Below are 15,887 nucleotides of genomic sequence, written 5' to 3'. Positions count from 1 at the left end.
GTTTCTGTCGATCCTTACTGAAAATGCCTGAACCCGCAAAGTCCGCGCCCAAGAAGGGCTCCAAGAAAGCCGTCACTAAGACCGCCGGGAAGGGCGGCAAGAAGAGGAGAAAGACCAGGAAGGAGAGCTACGCCATCTACGTGTACAAGGTGCTCAAGCAGGTCCACCCCGACACCGGCATCTCGTCCAAGGCCATGAGCATCATGAACTCGTTTGTCTCTGACATCTTCGAGCGCATCGCCGCCGAGGCCTCTCGTCTGGCTCACTACAACAAGCGCTCCACCATCACCTCCAGGGAGATCCAGACCGCCGTCAGGCTGCTGCTGCCCGGGGAGCTGGCCAAGCACGCCGTGTCCGAGGGCACCAAGGCCGTCACCAAGTACACCAGCTCCAAGTAAACGGCTCTGCTGTTTACACCAAATCCAAAGGCTCTTTTCAGAGCCACACACTTCATCTGAAAGTGCAAACATCCTCACTGCATTATAGTGTAACTATTTAAATATTCCATGTGCTTAGCTGAGCTCTTTCTCTCTACTTTTTGTATTCTTTGCTTTTAAGTTTTAACCTTAACTCTTAAACAATTGTTTTTTATGCTGTTCTTTAAGTATTTTCTTCATGTAAAATGCACTAAGTTTGTTGTGTATGAAATGTAGGTATAGGTATAGGCCTACAGCTGTTTCTCTGTAGTGATGTGGTGGTGGCAAGGGAAGCACTATCAATATAATCATCTGTCCCTTAGCCCCCGCTGTGATCACACATCTATTTCCCATGCTAATCAGTCCCAGACCCAGTTGTTCCCACTTCTGAGGCATTTTGTGTTATGTTATCCTTTTGTTTCTGAATTAGATTGAAAAAGATTATCACTGCCTCATGTTCCCCAGGCAGCTGTTTTCATTACAAAGCAGTGATCGGTGTTGACACTTTTCATTATTGCATCCATGTTATGTGCTATTGAAACAAACATCTGAGCACAAAATGCACGTGAAAACTCAAAACGTATTAATATTTCTAGTCAACTGGCAAAACAGATTCCCTTTCACCTATTAGGCAGCCAGGACTGATCCATCCTGTTCTCACACTCACCACTATAATGTATCTGGAACATATCTACCGTATCTACATTTTACTTACATCCATGCAACTGTATGCATAGGCCACACTGTTTGAATACAGTAATCTGGATGTGTAATAAAGATAATGCATTAAATCACAGTCATTGAAATGACACAAAAAGGCTCTCTATTAGAAAACCAAAGCAAACCAAATTTTAAGATCCACACACTACTGTAACTGGACAATCTATTCTCATCAATCCGCTTTTGCTGAACCTTAATATTACTGAAATAGTATCAGACTCAACTGTCAGAGAAACTAATAATTTAAGCCCAAACAAAAAAACTTGTGTTAATTAGTTTGATGAAAAATTGTTCCCATATGTGAACAGCTAGTTTTCCATGGACTTTTTTTTTTGTTTTTTAACCAAAATGATCAAAGTTAACTCGATGCAGTAAAATGTTACAACTTATTTGAGGAACAGTTTTGTTGTTGACACTAAATGTGCTTTGTTCAGGTGAATCTAACTATTGAATTGTTGTCCCAGATGCTGATTCAGGACTTTTTGCAGGATCCAACTTGGAAATGTCACTGTCTGCACATATTAGACAACTGCAGTGTCGGTGCAATAAATAGTCAATATGCTGTGTGCTGAGTAGACTAAGAATAAACCTTTTTTGCCCTGAATTATACATTTACTGTTATACTAGTTAGGATATAAAATAAAACTATTCAGTGGAAAAGGGAGAAAGTCCAAGTTAATTGATCATAAAAAGATAATAAAACACATACATTACCAAGGATAACTTTTAAGTGGCAGGCTTCTGTAATGAGACATTGCAGAATACACAGGTTAGGGATAGGCTATTCAACATTTGGATGGAAGTACAGCATGCACCTATAAACTCACCGTAACCTTTACAGGTGAACTTAATTTGACCTTCTCTAAACTTTTGATTACACTTTTCCAACTGTTCAATGTTATGACATAACATGCTGTTCTCTATTAGGATGATCAACCGCACAAATCAAACAAGTGTCTGCTCTATGAAGCGATCACTAAATGTCCTGGTTCAATGACAGTATAGAAGACATATATTTCTATTATTATCATCAATAATATTATAATATATATGTTGGATGTTTTTAATCTTTCATTTTGTAACCTTGTTTCCATAACAATGAATGTAAGGGGCAGAAGTGTAACAAATACACAAAAAGGACACTGAGGAAGGAAGGAAACAGTGTGATACTTTGTTACCGTCATTTTGTGACATCTTTCATTGTGAGCACCCCGTCAGAAATGGCTACAAGCTAGCCTACCTACATCAAAACAAATGGGAGTCTGAATTGGGCGCTACCTTCTCTGATGAATGGTGGAGAAATGCACTGGGTGCCATAAATTCATCCTCGTCCTGTGCAAAATTCACCCATATCCCATATACTTCACAGGACTCATTATACCAAACAAAGACTATTAAAATGTACCTAAGCCTCTCAGATTCATGTAATAGTTAGGTGATGCCCAAAGCTGACAGGAATGTGAATAAAGATCTCCAATATCCTATTAAGGGGGTAGAGATAAATGTTGAGCCAAAAACAGACATATTCGGCACTCTGTGAGAAGGCGTCAAGATGAATTCAGTACAATATAATGTAATTTCTTTTGCATCCCTGATTGTCGTCAAATTCTCCTTCAATGGAAAGATCACCTCCCTCAAACACATCCTGGCTCAAAGACTTCATGTCATTTCTGAAACTTGAAAAGGTCAAATTTGTTCTCTGTGGATCAAATGAAACATTTTATAAACACTGGCAACCTTTCATATCACAGTTTGAAAACATGAAGTCGACTCCACTTGATTAAAACGTGAGAGATTATTCTTTAATGAACTGTTCTATTGTTTCATGATGTGTGTACATGTGTGATAATGTGTATCAGTAATCAGCATACAGCTACATGGAAATATGACTCGTTTTCTGTCTGTATGTCTGTAAGGAATATAAGAAGCCTGTTGTTTGTTGTGTTTTTTTAAAGAAATGTTTTACTAACTTATATTAGTAACATTTTCATTTCTTCATCAATCTATGGATGGTATATGGATATGCTAACAGTCAAAGTCTCAGTGATTAATTTACTGTAAATACTGATTTAGTTTTTCATTACAGTGTTACTTATGGTTTCGTCATAGTGTTTGTGACATGTATACACATTTATTGATTTGTATCTTTATACACAGCCTTTGCATGTTGATGTTGGTTATTTAGACACTTTGATGAGCATTTTTCTAACTTAATGGGCCCTTTTTGAGATTGTTACACTGAATGTTGGAAAATAAAGGTTTGTGAACCCAACTGGCCCTGTTCTGGACCTTATTTTTTCCCCAACAGGAGCTCATAATAAAAGTATGATCAGCTTGTCCAGAAATATTTCCTCTGACTCTTCACATGTACTGACTAGAGAATATCAACCTTTGCTCTCAAACAGGGACTACACAGTTCCTTCTTTAAAACCAAATAAATGTAAAGACTCTTGTATATCAGTCCATCTTACTGCTGAATCAACTAAGCTAAAAGTAACAGCAATATGAATCCAGGGTCATGAATCTGCACAACCTGTAATGTGGTTGTATAAAAGACAATGTGTGATTTGTCCTTGTTTACCTGTGTTAAATGTTGTAGCCTATGTAACGGAGTTCAGCAATCGTGCACTTTTGTCTGTAGGAGGTGGTATATTCAATTCAACAACTTTATTTGTCCCCAATGAGGCAATTCATTTGCAGGAGTGGGGAGCACAAAACAACATACAAACACAAAACACAGATGACAGTAATACAGATAAATATAAATTTAAAAAAAAAGAAAACCCACTGGTGTAAACACTGTACAAATCACAGATGTTGACAGTCAAAAAGCAAACCTAAATAATTGATATATAAAAAAAAAAGAATCACACTGTAGGCTACTGTTGCTAGACGAAGACGGCCAAAGCGCTCTATAAAATTAAAGTGCACTGTGCAATAAGCTACCTCCTCCTCTTAGAGTTGAGGAGGGAGACAGCAGCTGGGATAAAATATTGTTTGTTGGTTTTGATTGGTGGAAATCTGAAAAGGGAACCAGAAGGAAGAAGCTCAAATTGTTGATATAGTGGATGGGAGCAGTTCCAGATGACAGGATGGATTTGTTGGATATGTTGTATTTGTCCTTGTGAATGGGCCTTTGTTATTTTGTCCTACATGTTACAATAATTATAGGCTACTGGTTGTTAAATGGCCACCGCAAGAAAAAAAAATCAGTCCAGCTGACAAAAAAGGAAATTGTCGATCATAAAATAAAATAACACAGATAAACAGAAAACAGAGCTCTTGACTCTATGACAGAGACAAAAGCTCCCCAGTGTTGAAAGGCAAGACGAGGCAAGGCAATTTTATTTGTCGGCCTATATACCGTTTTTACAAACAGTTTGTCTCAAAGGGCTTTACATGGCATCATAACAACATCCTCTGCCCTTAGACCCTCACATCGACTGAGGAAAAACTAAAAAATAGAAAACCCTTTTAACAGGGAAAACCAGGATAAACCCCAGGGTGAGCAACAGAGGAGGGATCTCTAACCCAGGACGGACAGACGTGCAACAGATGTTGTACACAGACAAGAAAACAGCATGGATGTATTAATTAGGCTATAATACAGGTAATACTCAGAAAACTAGAATATCGTGAAAAAGTTCATTCAATTAAGTAATTCAACTTAAAAATATATTATTTAGACTCATAACAGGCATTGCAAGATATTTCAAGCTTTTATTTGTTAGAATTTTGATTATTATGTCTTACAGCTTATGAAAACCCCAAAATCAGAGTCTCAAAAAATTTGAATATCACATGAAATAAACAGAAAAATGAGTTTAAATAAATGAAATGTCAGCCATCAGAAAAGTATAATCATTTTGTGTACTCAGTACTTGGTTGGGCCCCCATTTGCCTGAATTACTGCTTCAATGAATGAACTTTTTCACGATATTCTAATTTTCTGAGTATTACCTGTATATTAGAGCCATGTTGGAAGGCACTGGATTGAGTCCGCACGGTTCTCATGTTGTGTTCAAGTACCGCCTCAGCTGCGGCTGCTTCACCACTCCACCCAGTCTGTTCAGGCCTTGTTGTCACGAAGCTAAACACGAAGTTACCACGGAGCTAATGGCGGAGACAGACGCTTCAGCCGCAGCCGCCTCCTCCTCGCCCGAAGCCGGGAAGAAGCAGAAGGCCCCCCGGTTTAACATGGAGGGAGCGACCCTCAGCGACCTCATCGTCAGGGCCGTGGCCGCAAACAACGACCGTAAGGGGGTCTCGGCGGACGCCCTGCGGAAGGCCCTGGCCGCCGGGGGATACGACGTGGTGAAGAACAAGGCCCGGATCAGGAATGCGCTGAAGAGCCTGGTGGCCAAGGAAGTCCTGATACAGACGTCGGGGTACGGCGCAGTCGGGTCTTTCAAGGTGAATAAGAAAGCTGAAACCAAAAAGCCCAAGAAATCGACCAAGAAGCCCGCTGCTGCAGCCAAGAAGCAATAAAGCAAACATAAGATCGAGGCAGCTACTGAACCAGCAGCTACAATCCGGCAGCTCCCCAGAAAGCAGCCAAGGGCCCGACGGTAGTCAGGAAGACGGCAGCAAAAAAGAAATGCAGTCAGACACATGTTAACCTACTGAAAGGCTCTTTTAAGAGCCACACACTTCACAAAGAGCTGGTTTTTCCTCACAAATAACCACTATCCATACCAAGTGACAAAACAATAGCAGAGACAACAGAGATATATAATGACAGCAGTGTGAGAAATCAGAATAAAAGTATAAAATAGTAACTTGATGTTAACAACTGTGATTTTTTTTTTTTTTTTTTTTTTTACACACAATTGAGATGAGTTTGAGGTACTTCCTGACTAGAAATGGATAATAAGCAGGGGATATTTTAATTTAACTACATAATGATGAAAATACTTAAATGCAAATTAGATGAATAAATAATTTGGTATTATTACAATGAATGGCCACTATGTAGTTGCATGTTTCTAGCAAAAGTGACTGTCCTTTTCCCTATACTACAGTATTTATCATTATTCAAAGATGTCATGAAGTGAAACAGGGAAAATTGTGTATTTCAGTCACACAAGAGCAAGTAATGAAGATAATGTGTTCAATGTGTTACTGTTCCAGACATCCTTTGGTCTTTCTTTACATGTGCCTTGAACTGCACAGTCTAAGGGAGATCATGAACATCTACAGTAAAATCTAAAATTGCACCCTTCATGAAATAAAATGTTACTTTTACATGTAGGGGAGACCGGGGATGGTTGTAACACTTTTTGTCTCAGCTCCCATAACTAGTGTTCATGGTAGGGCTCTCAAATTTTGACACAGAATACCCTCATTTGTCCACTAATAGCAATGCCTTAAACTTATATCAAATAATTCACAATTTGATGTCAAATGCAAGGAGTGCCACTATTGGGGTAGGTTGTAACACAACCTGGGGTAAATTGTAACAGTGAGATTAAAAACTAAAAACTACCAAACCAAAAAAACATGCATGTACAAGTTTATTGTGCATGTTCCAACACTAAAGCATCTTCCTGTGGTTCAGTATGAACAATAATAACTCATCTGATGGTTAAATGAAGAGCAGTGACAGTGGTGTGGATCCTAACATTAGAAAGCTTCTTAAAGCACATCTTCTGATAATACAGATGAAAGGTGAGCATGTATGAATGGAAACCTTCAGCAGGAGGTCAGAAGCAGCTAATAAATTCATGTATAATTCCAGGAAAGATGGTTGACACAGTTAGTGACACTTAATAAAACAGTAAAAGGTGTTACAACCATCCCCACTCCTGTCAGTCACTGTTTGACCAGCTGTACCAGCATGGTGGTTTGATATAAACATCAATCAAATGACTCATATTTCACCTAAGAACCTGCTCTTTCATCTTATACAAGTTACCTAATTCAAACTTCAACAGTATCAGTCAAAATTTAGACTTGGTCCAAAATATTAGTCTGACCTAAAAAAAAAAGTTTTTGGGATGTAAAACCTTATTGACACATGCAATGTCAGGGAGTGAGTGGGTACACGATATTGATCACTGGTGAAAGTGATGATGTTACAACCATCCCCGGTCTCCCATATTGTTACTGTTGAATCTTGATTATAATTGCCACGATGAACACCAAAAAGGTATTTCAACACTACTATACAGATATTTGACTCTTTTAGGGTTTGAGTATGTGGCTCTTAAAAGAGCCTTTGTGTTGGTGGTGTCCAGGAGAAGTTTACTTGGCCTTGCCGGGCTTCTCGGTCTTCTTGGGCAGGAGAACAGCCTGGATGTTGGGCAGCACACCACCCTGAGCGATGGTGACTCCTCCCAGCAGCTTGTTGAGCTCCTCGTCGTTGCGGACGGCCAGCTGCAGGTGACGGGGGATGATCCTGGTCTTCTTGTTGTCGCGGGCAGCGTTTCCAGCCAACTCGAGGATCTCAGCGGTCAGGTACTCGAGCACAGCCGCCAGGTAGACGGGAGCACCAGCCCCCACACGCTGAGCATAGTTTCCTTTGCGGAGCAGCCTGTGGACACGACCCACTGGGAACTGGAGCCCAGCACGGGAGGAGCGGGTCTTTGCCTTTGCTCTGGCCTTTCCCCCGGTCTTTCTTTTTTTTTTTTTTTTTTTTTTTTTTTTTTTTTTAAATATATTTATTTAAGGTTTAACACATTACAAAAACATATTATACAAATACAAAGGGCAGTTCACAGAATATTACAAAGAAGCATAGAGTAGGTTACGCAGCATATACAAAGCAAGGTTCATAACAGACTTTTTTTTTTTTTTTTTTTTTACACACAATAAATTATAAGTTTAGAATGTCCCAAGGTAGATTGTTGTGTTTGTCCAATGTTTTTCTTCTACGGAGTTCAGTGATGATATTGTTGAATACTTGAGTGCTGTCTATGTAAATCTGTTTGAGAGTGAGTGAGCATCTGGTTGTCCATAGTTTATGGGTTATTATGGCGATGATGAGTTGAAAAAGTTCTTTCTGTTTGGGGTGTATGTTTTCCTGAATGAGTCCATATGTAACAGAGTTAAAGTTTATTGTAAATGAAAGTCCCAAAGGTTTAACATAGTTCCATACTTGTTGTGATCTGAAGCATTCCAATAAAAGATGAGTCTGAGTTTCATCGCTGATACATCCGGGCATTGGACATTTCTTTGTAGTGACATAACAACTCCAGGACACTATGGCTCTGACTGGGAGTCTGTTAAGTGATATCAACCAGCGGACATCTCTGAGGCTTTCTGAGAGGAGTTTATTATTTATAATTTTTATTATCTTGAAGTTTTCTATATTTGAAATACATTTATAATTTATATCGTTTCCATATCTATGATCATTAATTTTATTAAAAATATTTTTTTTTTGATCTGCTTCCCAGTTTATGTTCAAATGTTTATGTTCGTCTTGGAAGTCAGAAAAAATTAATTTGAAGAATGGTATCTTATGTCTGCCTCTACCTCTTTTTTTTTGCCAGGAGAAAAGAGGTCCAAGCCATGGAGCACTCCGAGAGATGGCCGCTGATATGATTTTAACAAAAGTAATATTCAAAGAAATAGACAAATCAACTGCTCCCAAACCACCTAGGTCTCTATTTTTAAATAAGAGGTCTCGTTTTGTTACTTCTCGTGTGGTTCCCCATACAAAGTTAACACACAGTTTATTCATTTTCTTTAAAATTTCAGGAGATGGAGGGAAAATACTTGAGAGGAAAAGCAATTTAGATACTATATGTGTTTTCATAATGTTAATTCTTGTTTTATAGCTTGTATTTTTATTTTGCCATTTATTTATTTCATCTTTTACTATATTTAATTTTTCCTCCCAATTATTTTCACTACAATTTTTGTTACAAAAAGTTATGCCTAGGATTTTTATTTCTTGCTTAATCTGAACATTCAAGGATTTTTTTTTTGAGACATCTCCTATCCAAACACCTTCACTTTTGTTATGATTTAGTTTGGCACCGGACGCTAATTCATACAAATTTAAAAGATTACATAATATGTCCATTTCTAATTGACTTTTTATCAGTACAGTAACATCATCAGCATAAGCAATGGCTTTAACATGATGTGTTAGGTTTACATATGTTCCAGAAATCAATGGCTCACAATTTATTTTTTTTATAAGAGGGCTTATGGCTAGAACATACAGGGCAGCACTCAAAGGGCAACCCTGTTTGACTCCTCTATCTACAGAAAAAGGGTCCGTCAAAAAACCATTTACATTAATACAAACATTTGATTTAAGATACAGACATTTAATTATATTGATAAATTCCAAGGGGAAACCATACTTACTCATTACAGACCATAAATAATTTCTAGATATGTAGTCGAAAGCTTTCTTTTGGTCTAAGCTCAAGATGTAAAAATCTTTAGTTTGGGATGAGTAGATTAATTCTCTTAGTGTGCTTAGGTTGTCCCACATTAGTCGACCTTTTATTGCACATGTTTGTTCTTTGTCTATGATTTTATCTAGTACATCATTTAATCTATTCATAATTATTTTTGCTAAGATTTTGTAGTCTGTATTCATTATAGTTAAATGTCTGTAATTATTTATATCACATTCATCATCTTTTTTATACAATAAACATAGAACACCATCATAAAAGGATTTACCAAATTTATGTTTTTCTATTCCTTCATTGAACATTTCAGTTAGAAGGTTTAAAATATCATCTAGATATAACTGATAAAATTCACTAGAGAGTCCGTCAGGACCAGGGCTTTTACCAGTGTTTAGCTGTTGTATTGCTTCATTAACTTCTTCTTTCTGTATAAGACCTAGAAGTGGTTTAAAAATATCAGATGGATATTTGGTAGTTTCTTCAAGTAAAATAGATATACAATCATTGTCTATGTCAACATTTTTATAAGCAGTTGAACACATATCTCTGATCACCCGTCTCTTTTCTTTTTCAGTGAAGAATTCATTACCCTGTTGATCATGAATAGATTTTATAAATTTATTTTTATTTTTTTTCTGTGCAGAGTTAATGGCATAGGATAAATTACCCATATTATTTATATCTATGTTTTTACAGATGCCAAATAATAATTCTTTATTCAGATTATCTATTTCTCTTTTCAGATCAAGTATCTTATCATCATCTTCAGAAGTCTTCTGTGCTATTTGTTTAAGGTTAATATATTGTTCAACAAGAGAATTATATTTCTCGTTTTTATTTTTATTGATTTCTTTGCATTTAAATTTGAAGAAATCTTTCAATCTACTTTTCAATAACTCCCAAAGTTCAATATGTGAATTAGTGAGAATATCTAATTGTAAGATTGTTTTTATTTCAGTTTTTAATTCTAAGATTAAATCATGATTTGTCAAACATTGGGTATTTAATTTCCAATATCCTCTAGGGGTAGAGGTATCTGAAGATATATTTATTTTTACCAACAAGTGATCAGAGAAATGATTCAACACAGTATCATATTGATTAACTTTAAAATGAGAAGAGATGTAAATCCTATCTATACGTGTTTTCGTTTTAGAATCAAAACGTGTATAACAAAAACCTTGGGGATTTACATATCGACAGGAATCAATTAGATTGGCATCAGAACAGAGATCTCGTAATAATTTACCTTCTTTTGACAATTTAAATGTATTATGACTGTATTTATCGTTGGAATCAGTAACAGTATTAAAATCACCACACAAGATAGTCTTATAGCCTACTGTAAGGAGTTCCTTCAGTCTGTTAAACAGTTGCATTTTTTTGGGAACCTGTGGGGCAGTATACACATTTATAATACGTAATTTTTCACCAGAATAGAAACAATCGATAATAAGAAGTCTTCCTGGGATAATATCTCTTCTTCTAATTATATCAACATCATGGGATTTGAATAAAATTCCTATACCATCAGCTTTATTTTCTCCTATTGATATAACACATTTCCCCTTATTCCATAGTTTCGATACATCGTTTACGTCTTCAATGGTGTTTAGTCTCAGTTCTTGAAGACAAAGAAAATCAAAGTCTGTATTTAATAAATAGTTTATCTTCTGTTGTCTAAAAACATTTGATTGGATTCCTCGAGCATTCCAGGTGGCAATCTTTAGATAGCTCATGAGGAATTAAGGGGAAGGATCACGGAGAAGGGTTATCATTTAATCGCTTTTCATCACTCTTTAAAGAGACTTTCGCTTTTCTTTTCTTTTTTTTATCTTTATATGGTGACTCATTGACTTGATCAAGTAAAATGGGAGCAGAAAAGTCTGGAGTACTTGAAGAAGAGTCTGATGTTTTGGTTTCTGAAGATTCTGAGAGAGGAGAGCTGCAGGCTTGTGCAGCAGGTAGACGGGGCGAGCTGAAGTCTGAGCTCTGGCTCTCGCTCGCACTTTCATATTGAACATCATTGTCTATATCGTCGTCATTATTGTCACCATCAGTTTCATTATTATCATTGCTAGAATTATTTAAAGCTTCGCTATATTCATCGTCGCTAGGATCATTGGGCAAGATCTCACCTGAAGGAGGGTAGAGAGCTACGCTTTGAGAGAGAGACTGAGAGGAATCAGACGACTCAGAGCCGGATTGAAGAGGAGGACCAGGACCAGACTGCCGAGGAAGGGCAGAGCCAGGACCAGACTGCCGAGGAGGATCAGGACCAGGACCAGACTGCAGAGGAGGATCAGGACCAGGACCAGACTGCAGAGGAGGATCAGGACCAGGACCAGACTGCCGAGAAGGACCAGGACCGGACTGCCGAGGAGGATCAGGACCAGGACCAGACTGCAGAGGAGGATCGGGACCAGACTGCCGAGGAGGGGCAGGACCAGAACCGGACTGCCGAGGAGGGGCAGAACCAGAACCGGACTGCCGAGGAGGGGCAGGACCAGACTGCCGAGGAGGGGCAGAGTCAGGACCAGGTCGGGGGAGGTCAGCGCTGATATCGGATCGAGGTGGAGGAGCGCCAGTTCCAGGGAGAGATGAGGCAGAACTCTGGACAGAGTTGGACTGATGATGACCTGCATCAGAATCAGGACCGGCTGTCACCTGATTTACTGATGGGTTCATGCCTGTGCGAGTCTGCTTGGATCTTGAAGCATATGAGGATGGGCAGCTGAAGAAGGTGTGGCCAATATTACCACACAAGTTACACAGGCTCTTGTCGGAGCAGTCTTTAGCCTTGTGACCGAGGTTGTTGCATTTCCAACACCTGACTGTGGTACATTGTTTGACCTGATGGTCAGGGGAATGGCAGATGAAACAGTGAGTGGTTTGTCCAGGGTAGATGATACGTCCATTATAGGGACCCATGGAGATGGAGGTGGGGATTTGTTTCATTTGTCCATTTGGACCCTTGTGGGTTTTTATTTTATATTTGCGGATTCCGTACCAGATGCCGAATTTGTCAAGTGGTTTGTTTTTTTGAATTATGTCACAGAATCTGCTTAGATATACTTCGACATCTTGGTCGGGTATTCTGCCGGTCCAAAACTTGACAATAATTGTCATCTCATCGATCAATACAGATGATTCAACAGACCAATCAATCCATTTTGGATCATTGGATTTTGTAGACTGAATTTCTAGAAAGCGGCGCAGAGGCGCTTCATGGAAGAAACACAGTTCAAAGTCTCTTTTGTTGGGGAGAGCGATAAAGGAGTAAATATCAGTGGCACTAACCCAACATGACTCAAAGAGCAGGGACTCTCCAACAAAGTCTCTGCTCGGAGGTTCGCCAGCGCCGGTATATTTCAGCCGGAGCCACCACTGGCCGAATCTGGAGGAGTTCGAGGAGCCACCAAGAGGAGCCATCAGGCCTCTAGCCCCGAGGGGCGCGTGGGATGTGGATGGAGCACTATCCCTTTCCTCCTTCTCCTCGACCACTCATCTTGTCAGTTCAGTAGATGTCTACTCAAAAGAGGAAAGACCCCGGTCTTTCCTCTTCCACTCATGGTTGATTGTTTTCTTTAGTCTGGGTACAAAGAAATGTGAGGCTCCACAGCTCAACTGTGTCTTATATGAGCGCAGGAGCGGGACGCTTTGTGCCGGACCAACCAGAGAGAGGCTCCAGCAGCGGCTTCCTGCTCTGGGTTTGTCCGGGCTTTTTCAAAGCTGTTTCCTCCAATGAGCAGCAGAGACTCGGGCGGCGGGTTGGTCCTGTGGGCGGCGCTGAGCTCCAGCTGGAGCCCCTCACCAATCACCAGCCACAGACGTCGAGCAGCGTCACTGTGTCCCAGCCGGTCTCAGGCTTTAAGAGCCGAGTGCCGCGGCGGTTCATCACACTTTTCTCCAGTTTAGAGAAAGACTCAGCGAAATGGCAAGAACCAAGCAGACCGCTCGTAAGTCCACCGGAGGCAAAGCCCCCAGGAAGCAGCTGGCCACCAAGGCTGCCCGTAAGAGCGCCCCGGCCACCGGCGGCGTCAAGAAGCCTCACCGTTACAGGCCCGGTACCGTGGCTCTCCGTGAGATCCGTCGTTACCAGAAATCCACCGAGCTGCTCATCCGCAAGCTGCCCTTCCAGCGCCTGGTAAGGGAAATCGCCCAGGACTTCAAGACCGACCTGCGTTTCCAGAGCTCCGCCGTCATGGCTCTGCAGGAGGCCAGCGAGGCTTACCTGGTGGGTCTGTTCGAGGACACCAACCTGTGCGCCATCCACGCCAAGAGGGTCACCATCATGCCCAAAGACATCCAGCTGGCCCGCCGCATCCGTGGAGAGAGAGCTTAAAGAGGCTGCTCCCACTAAAACAACAACGGCTCTTTTAAGAGCCACTTCACTTTCAACTAAAGAGTTATTTCCTCTTGCTGTTGCACTCTTCGATTCTTGGTATCTCTACCTATATCTCAGTATAGTAATAAGATTATACTTTTATCTAGCAAAGCAACTGATACATTTAAAATGAACAGGTTAAAAATGTGTTTTTGCAGCACATTATTTTTACCAGGCTACATGTTGCTTGAATTAACTGAGCCTGATACTGGGACTTGGTAACTGAAGAAATGGTTTACCAGCTTCAAATTCATGACAACACTTAAAGATGAGATGATGATGAAGCTTGTTGTGCAGTTAACATCCATATTCATGGCAACTTCTTGTCCTATCACTTCATCCAAGTCCACATAAAAAGTCCTCACACTAAAACCACAATAGAGATTGCCAAGACACGTGACCAACTGGGCGGCAACGTCATCAGAAACGCAAAGGATTGTGGGTATCTTTGGCCAATTTCGTTGAGTTGAGTTGAGATTACTTTATTTATCCCATAGGGCAATTCTGTTTCTACAACTGACCGCCACACCATAATCACATACACAGGCATACATACAATTGAGGAGGAAGTGCAAGGACAGTGCAAATTTGCAAGTTTGAGATCAAGTAAGATAAAATACAAAAATGTAATAAATACATGAAAGAGCAAATATACGTAAAAAACACATTGTCAACAACAGTACTAAAAACTAAAAACTACAGCTTCAAGCCAGCTGAGCATTCAACAAACTAATGGCCGAGGGCACAAAAGACCTTGAATAGCGATTGGTCTTCCTAAGAGGCTGCATGTAGCGTCGCCCTGACGGCATCAAGATGAACTCACAGGCCAGAACATGATTCTGATTATTAATGATGCATGCTGCCATTTGTGAGACCCGTCTTTCCCAAAGGGAGTTCAAGTCAGTAAGTTGGGTGCCAGTAATTTTCGAGCAGACTTTCACAATGTTATTTAAACAGTTCCTGTCCTTCACTGCCAGACTGTTAAACCAGCAGACGAAAGAGAAAGTGAGGAGGCTCTCAATATATGAAGAGTACACAGTACATAAAATAGAATTTGAGACCCCGAAGGAACTGATTCTCCTCAATAAATGAATCCTCTGTTGAGCCCTTTTGACCACTGAATTGGTGTTTATGTCAAATTTAAGCTGGGAGTCAAACAGAGTACCCAGATATTTGTATGAATCAACAATTTCTACATCCTCCCCATGGATCGTGCTTACAGTGGTGTTTGCCTTGTGTTTCCTGAAATCAATAACTAATTCCTTAGTTTTTGAAACATTAAGGTCAAGAAAGCTGTCGTCACACCACTTAACAAAATCAGGAAGAGCACAACCGTGATCTGACTCTGTGCCTTGAAGAAGTGACAACAGAGCCGTATCATCTGAAAATTTAACAAGGAAGCTGTCTGCTTTAAGGCACCTACAGCTATCAGTGTATAGAATAAAAAGTAATGGGGAAAGGACACATCCTTGTGGTGAGCCAGTGTTAGAGATCAGAGTTTTGGACAGGACCCCGTTGACTAAAACCCGCTGTGTCCTGTTAGTTAAAAAATTTAAAAGCAAGGTTAAAAGATGATCAGGCAAATTAAAATAAGACGCTAGTCTCTCGATTAAAATATGTGGTAGCATCTTATTAAAAGCCGAAGAAAAGTCAGCAAATAAAAGCCTGACATGGGATTTGGGTTTCTCCAGGTGTTTGTATATGTTATCGAGAATAAAAAGCTTAGCATCGTCCACTCCCTTATTTCTTTGGTAGGCAAACTGAAAAGGATCAAGTCTGTCTACCACAAGAGAAAGAACCTCATTTTTCAAAATTTTCTCAAAATTTTTCACCACGAGAGAAGTGAGGGCCACAGGTCTGAATGCTTGTAATTCCCGGGGGTTTTTAACTTTGGGAATGGGAATAATTGTGGAACATTTCCAAATTGAAGGGAGAGTGCATGTGTCAACACACTTCTGAAAAAGATGAGTAAAAACACCACTAAGTTGCTCT

The 15,887-nt window shown here is 39.8% G+C and overlaps 4 protein-coding genes across 4 annotated transcripts; 3 read left to right on the top strand and 1 right to left on the bottom strand.

Moving 5' to 3' along the window:
• On the top strand, positions 1-465 carry LOC146966632 (histone H2B 1/2). The gene has a single exon (XM_085763706.1). The coding sequence runs from the start codon at positions 24-26 to the stop codon at positions 396-398; it is 375 nt and encodes a 124-aa protein (XP_085619832.1). The 5' UTR covers positions 1-23; the 3' UTR covers positions 399-465.
• A 4,739-nt stretch (positions 466-5,204) lies between these two features.
• On the top strand, positions 5,205-5,880 carry LOC146966631 (histone H1-like). Its single transcript, XM_085763031.1, has one exon. The coding sequence runs from the start codon at positions 5,253-5,255 to the stop codon at positions 5,622-5,624; it is 372 nt and encodes a 123-aa protein (XP_085619157.1). The 5' UTR covers positions 5,205-5,252; the 3' UTR covers positions 5,625-5,880.
• Positions 5,881-7,375: 1,495 nt separating this feature from the next.
• Positions 7,376-7,784, bottom strand: LOC146966630 (histone H2A-like; the record flags this gene model as incomplete). Its single annotated transcript, XM_085764002.1, has 1 exon — positions 7,376-7,784. A coding segment is annotated over one exon (405 nt), but the record flags the coding sequence as incomplete, so codon positions are not given.
• Positions 7,785-13,412: 5,628 nt separating this feature from the next.
• Positions 13,413-13,880, top strand: LOC146966629 (histone H3). Its single transcript, XM_085763020.1, has one exon. The coding sequence runs from the start codon at positions 13,443-13,445 to the stop codon at positions 13,851-13,853; it is 411 nt and encodes a 136-aa protein (XP_085619146.1). The 5' UTR covers positions 13,413-13,442; the 3' UTR covers positions 13,854-13,880.
• Positions 13,881-15,887: the final 2,007 nt, after the last annotated feature.

This window comes from Trachurus japonicus, chromosome 20 (genome assembly GCF_045865225.1).
Source record: "Trachurus japonicus isolate A0001 chromosome 20, Traja_1.0".
In the NCBI taxonomy this organism is placed as follows: domain Eukaryota; kingdom Metazoa; phylum Chordata; class Actinopteri; order Carangiformes; family Carangidae; genus Trachurus; species Trachurus japonicus.
This window is presented reverse-complemented; position numbering and strand designations above follow the sequence as displayed.

Coding starts and splice junctions, on each gene's coding strand:
- LOC146966632 (XM_085763706.1), top strand. CDS start 24: ATGCCTGAACCCGCAAAGTCCGCGCCCAAGAAGGGCTCCAAGAAAGCC.
- LOC146966631 (XM_085763031.1), top strand. CDS start 5,253: ATGGCGGAGACAGACGCTTCAGCCGCAGCCGCCTCCTCCTCGCCCGAA.
- LOC146966629 (XM_085763020.1), top strand. CDS start 13,443: ATGGCAAGAACCAAGCAGACCGCTCGTAAGTCCACCGGAGGCAAAGCC.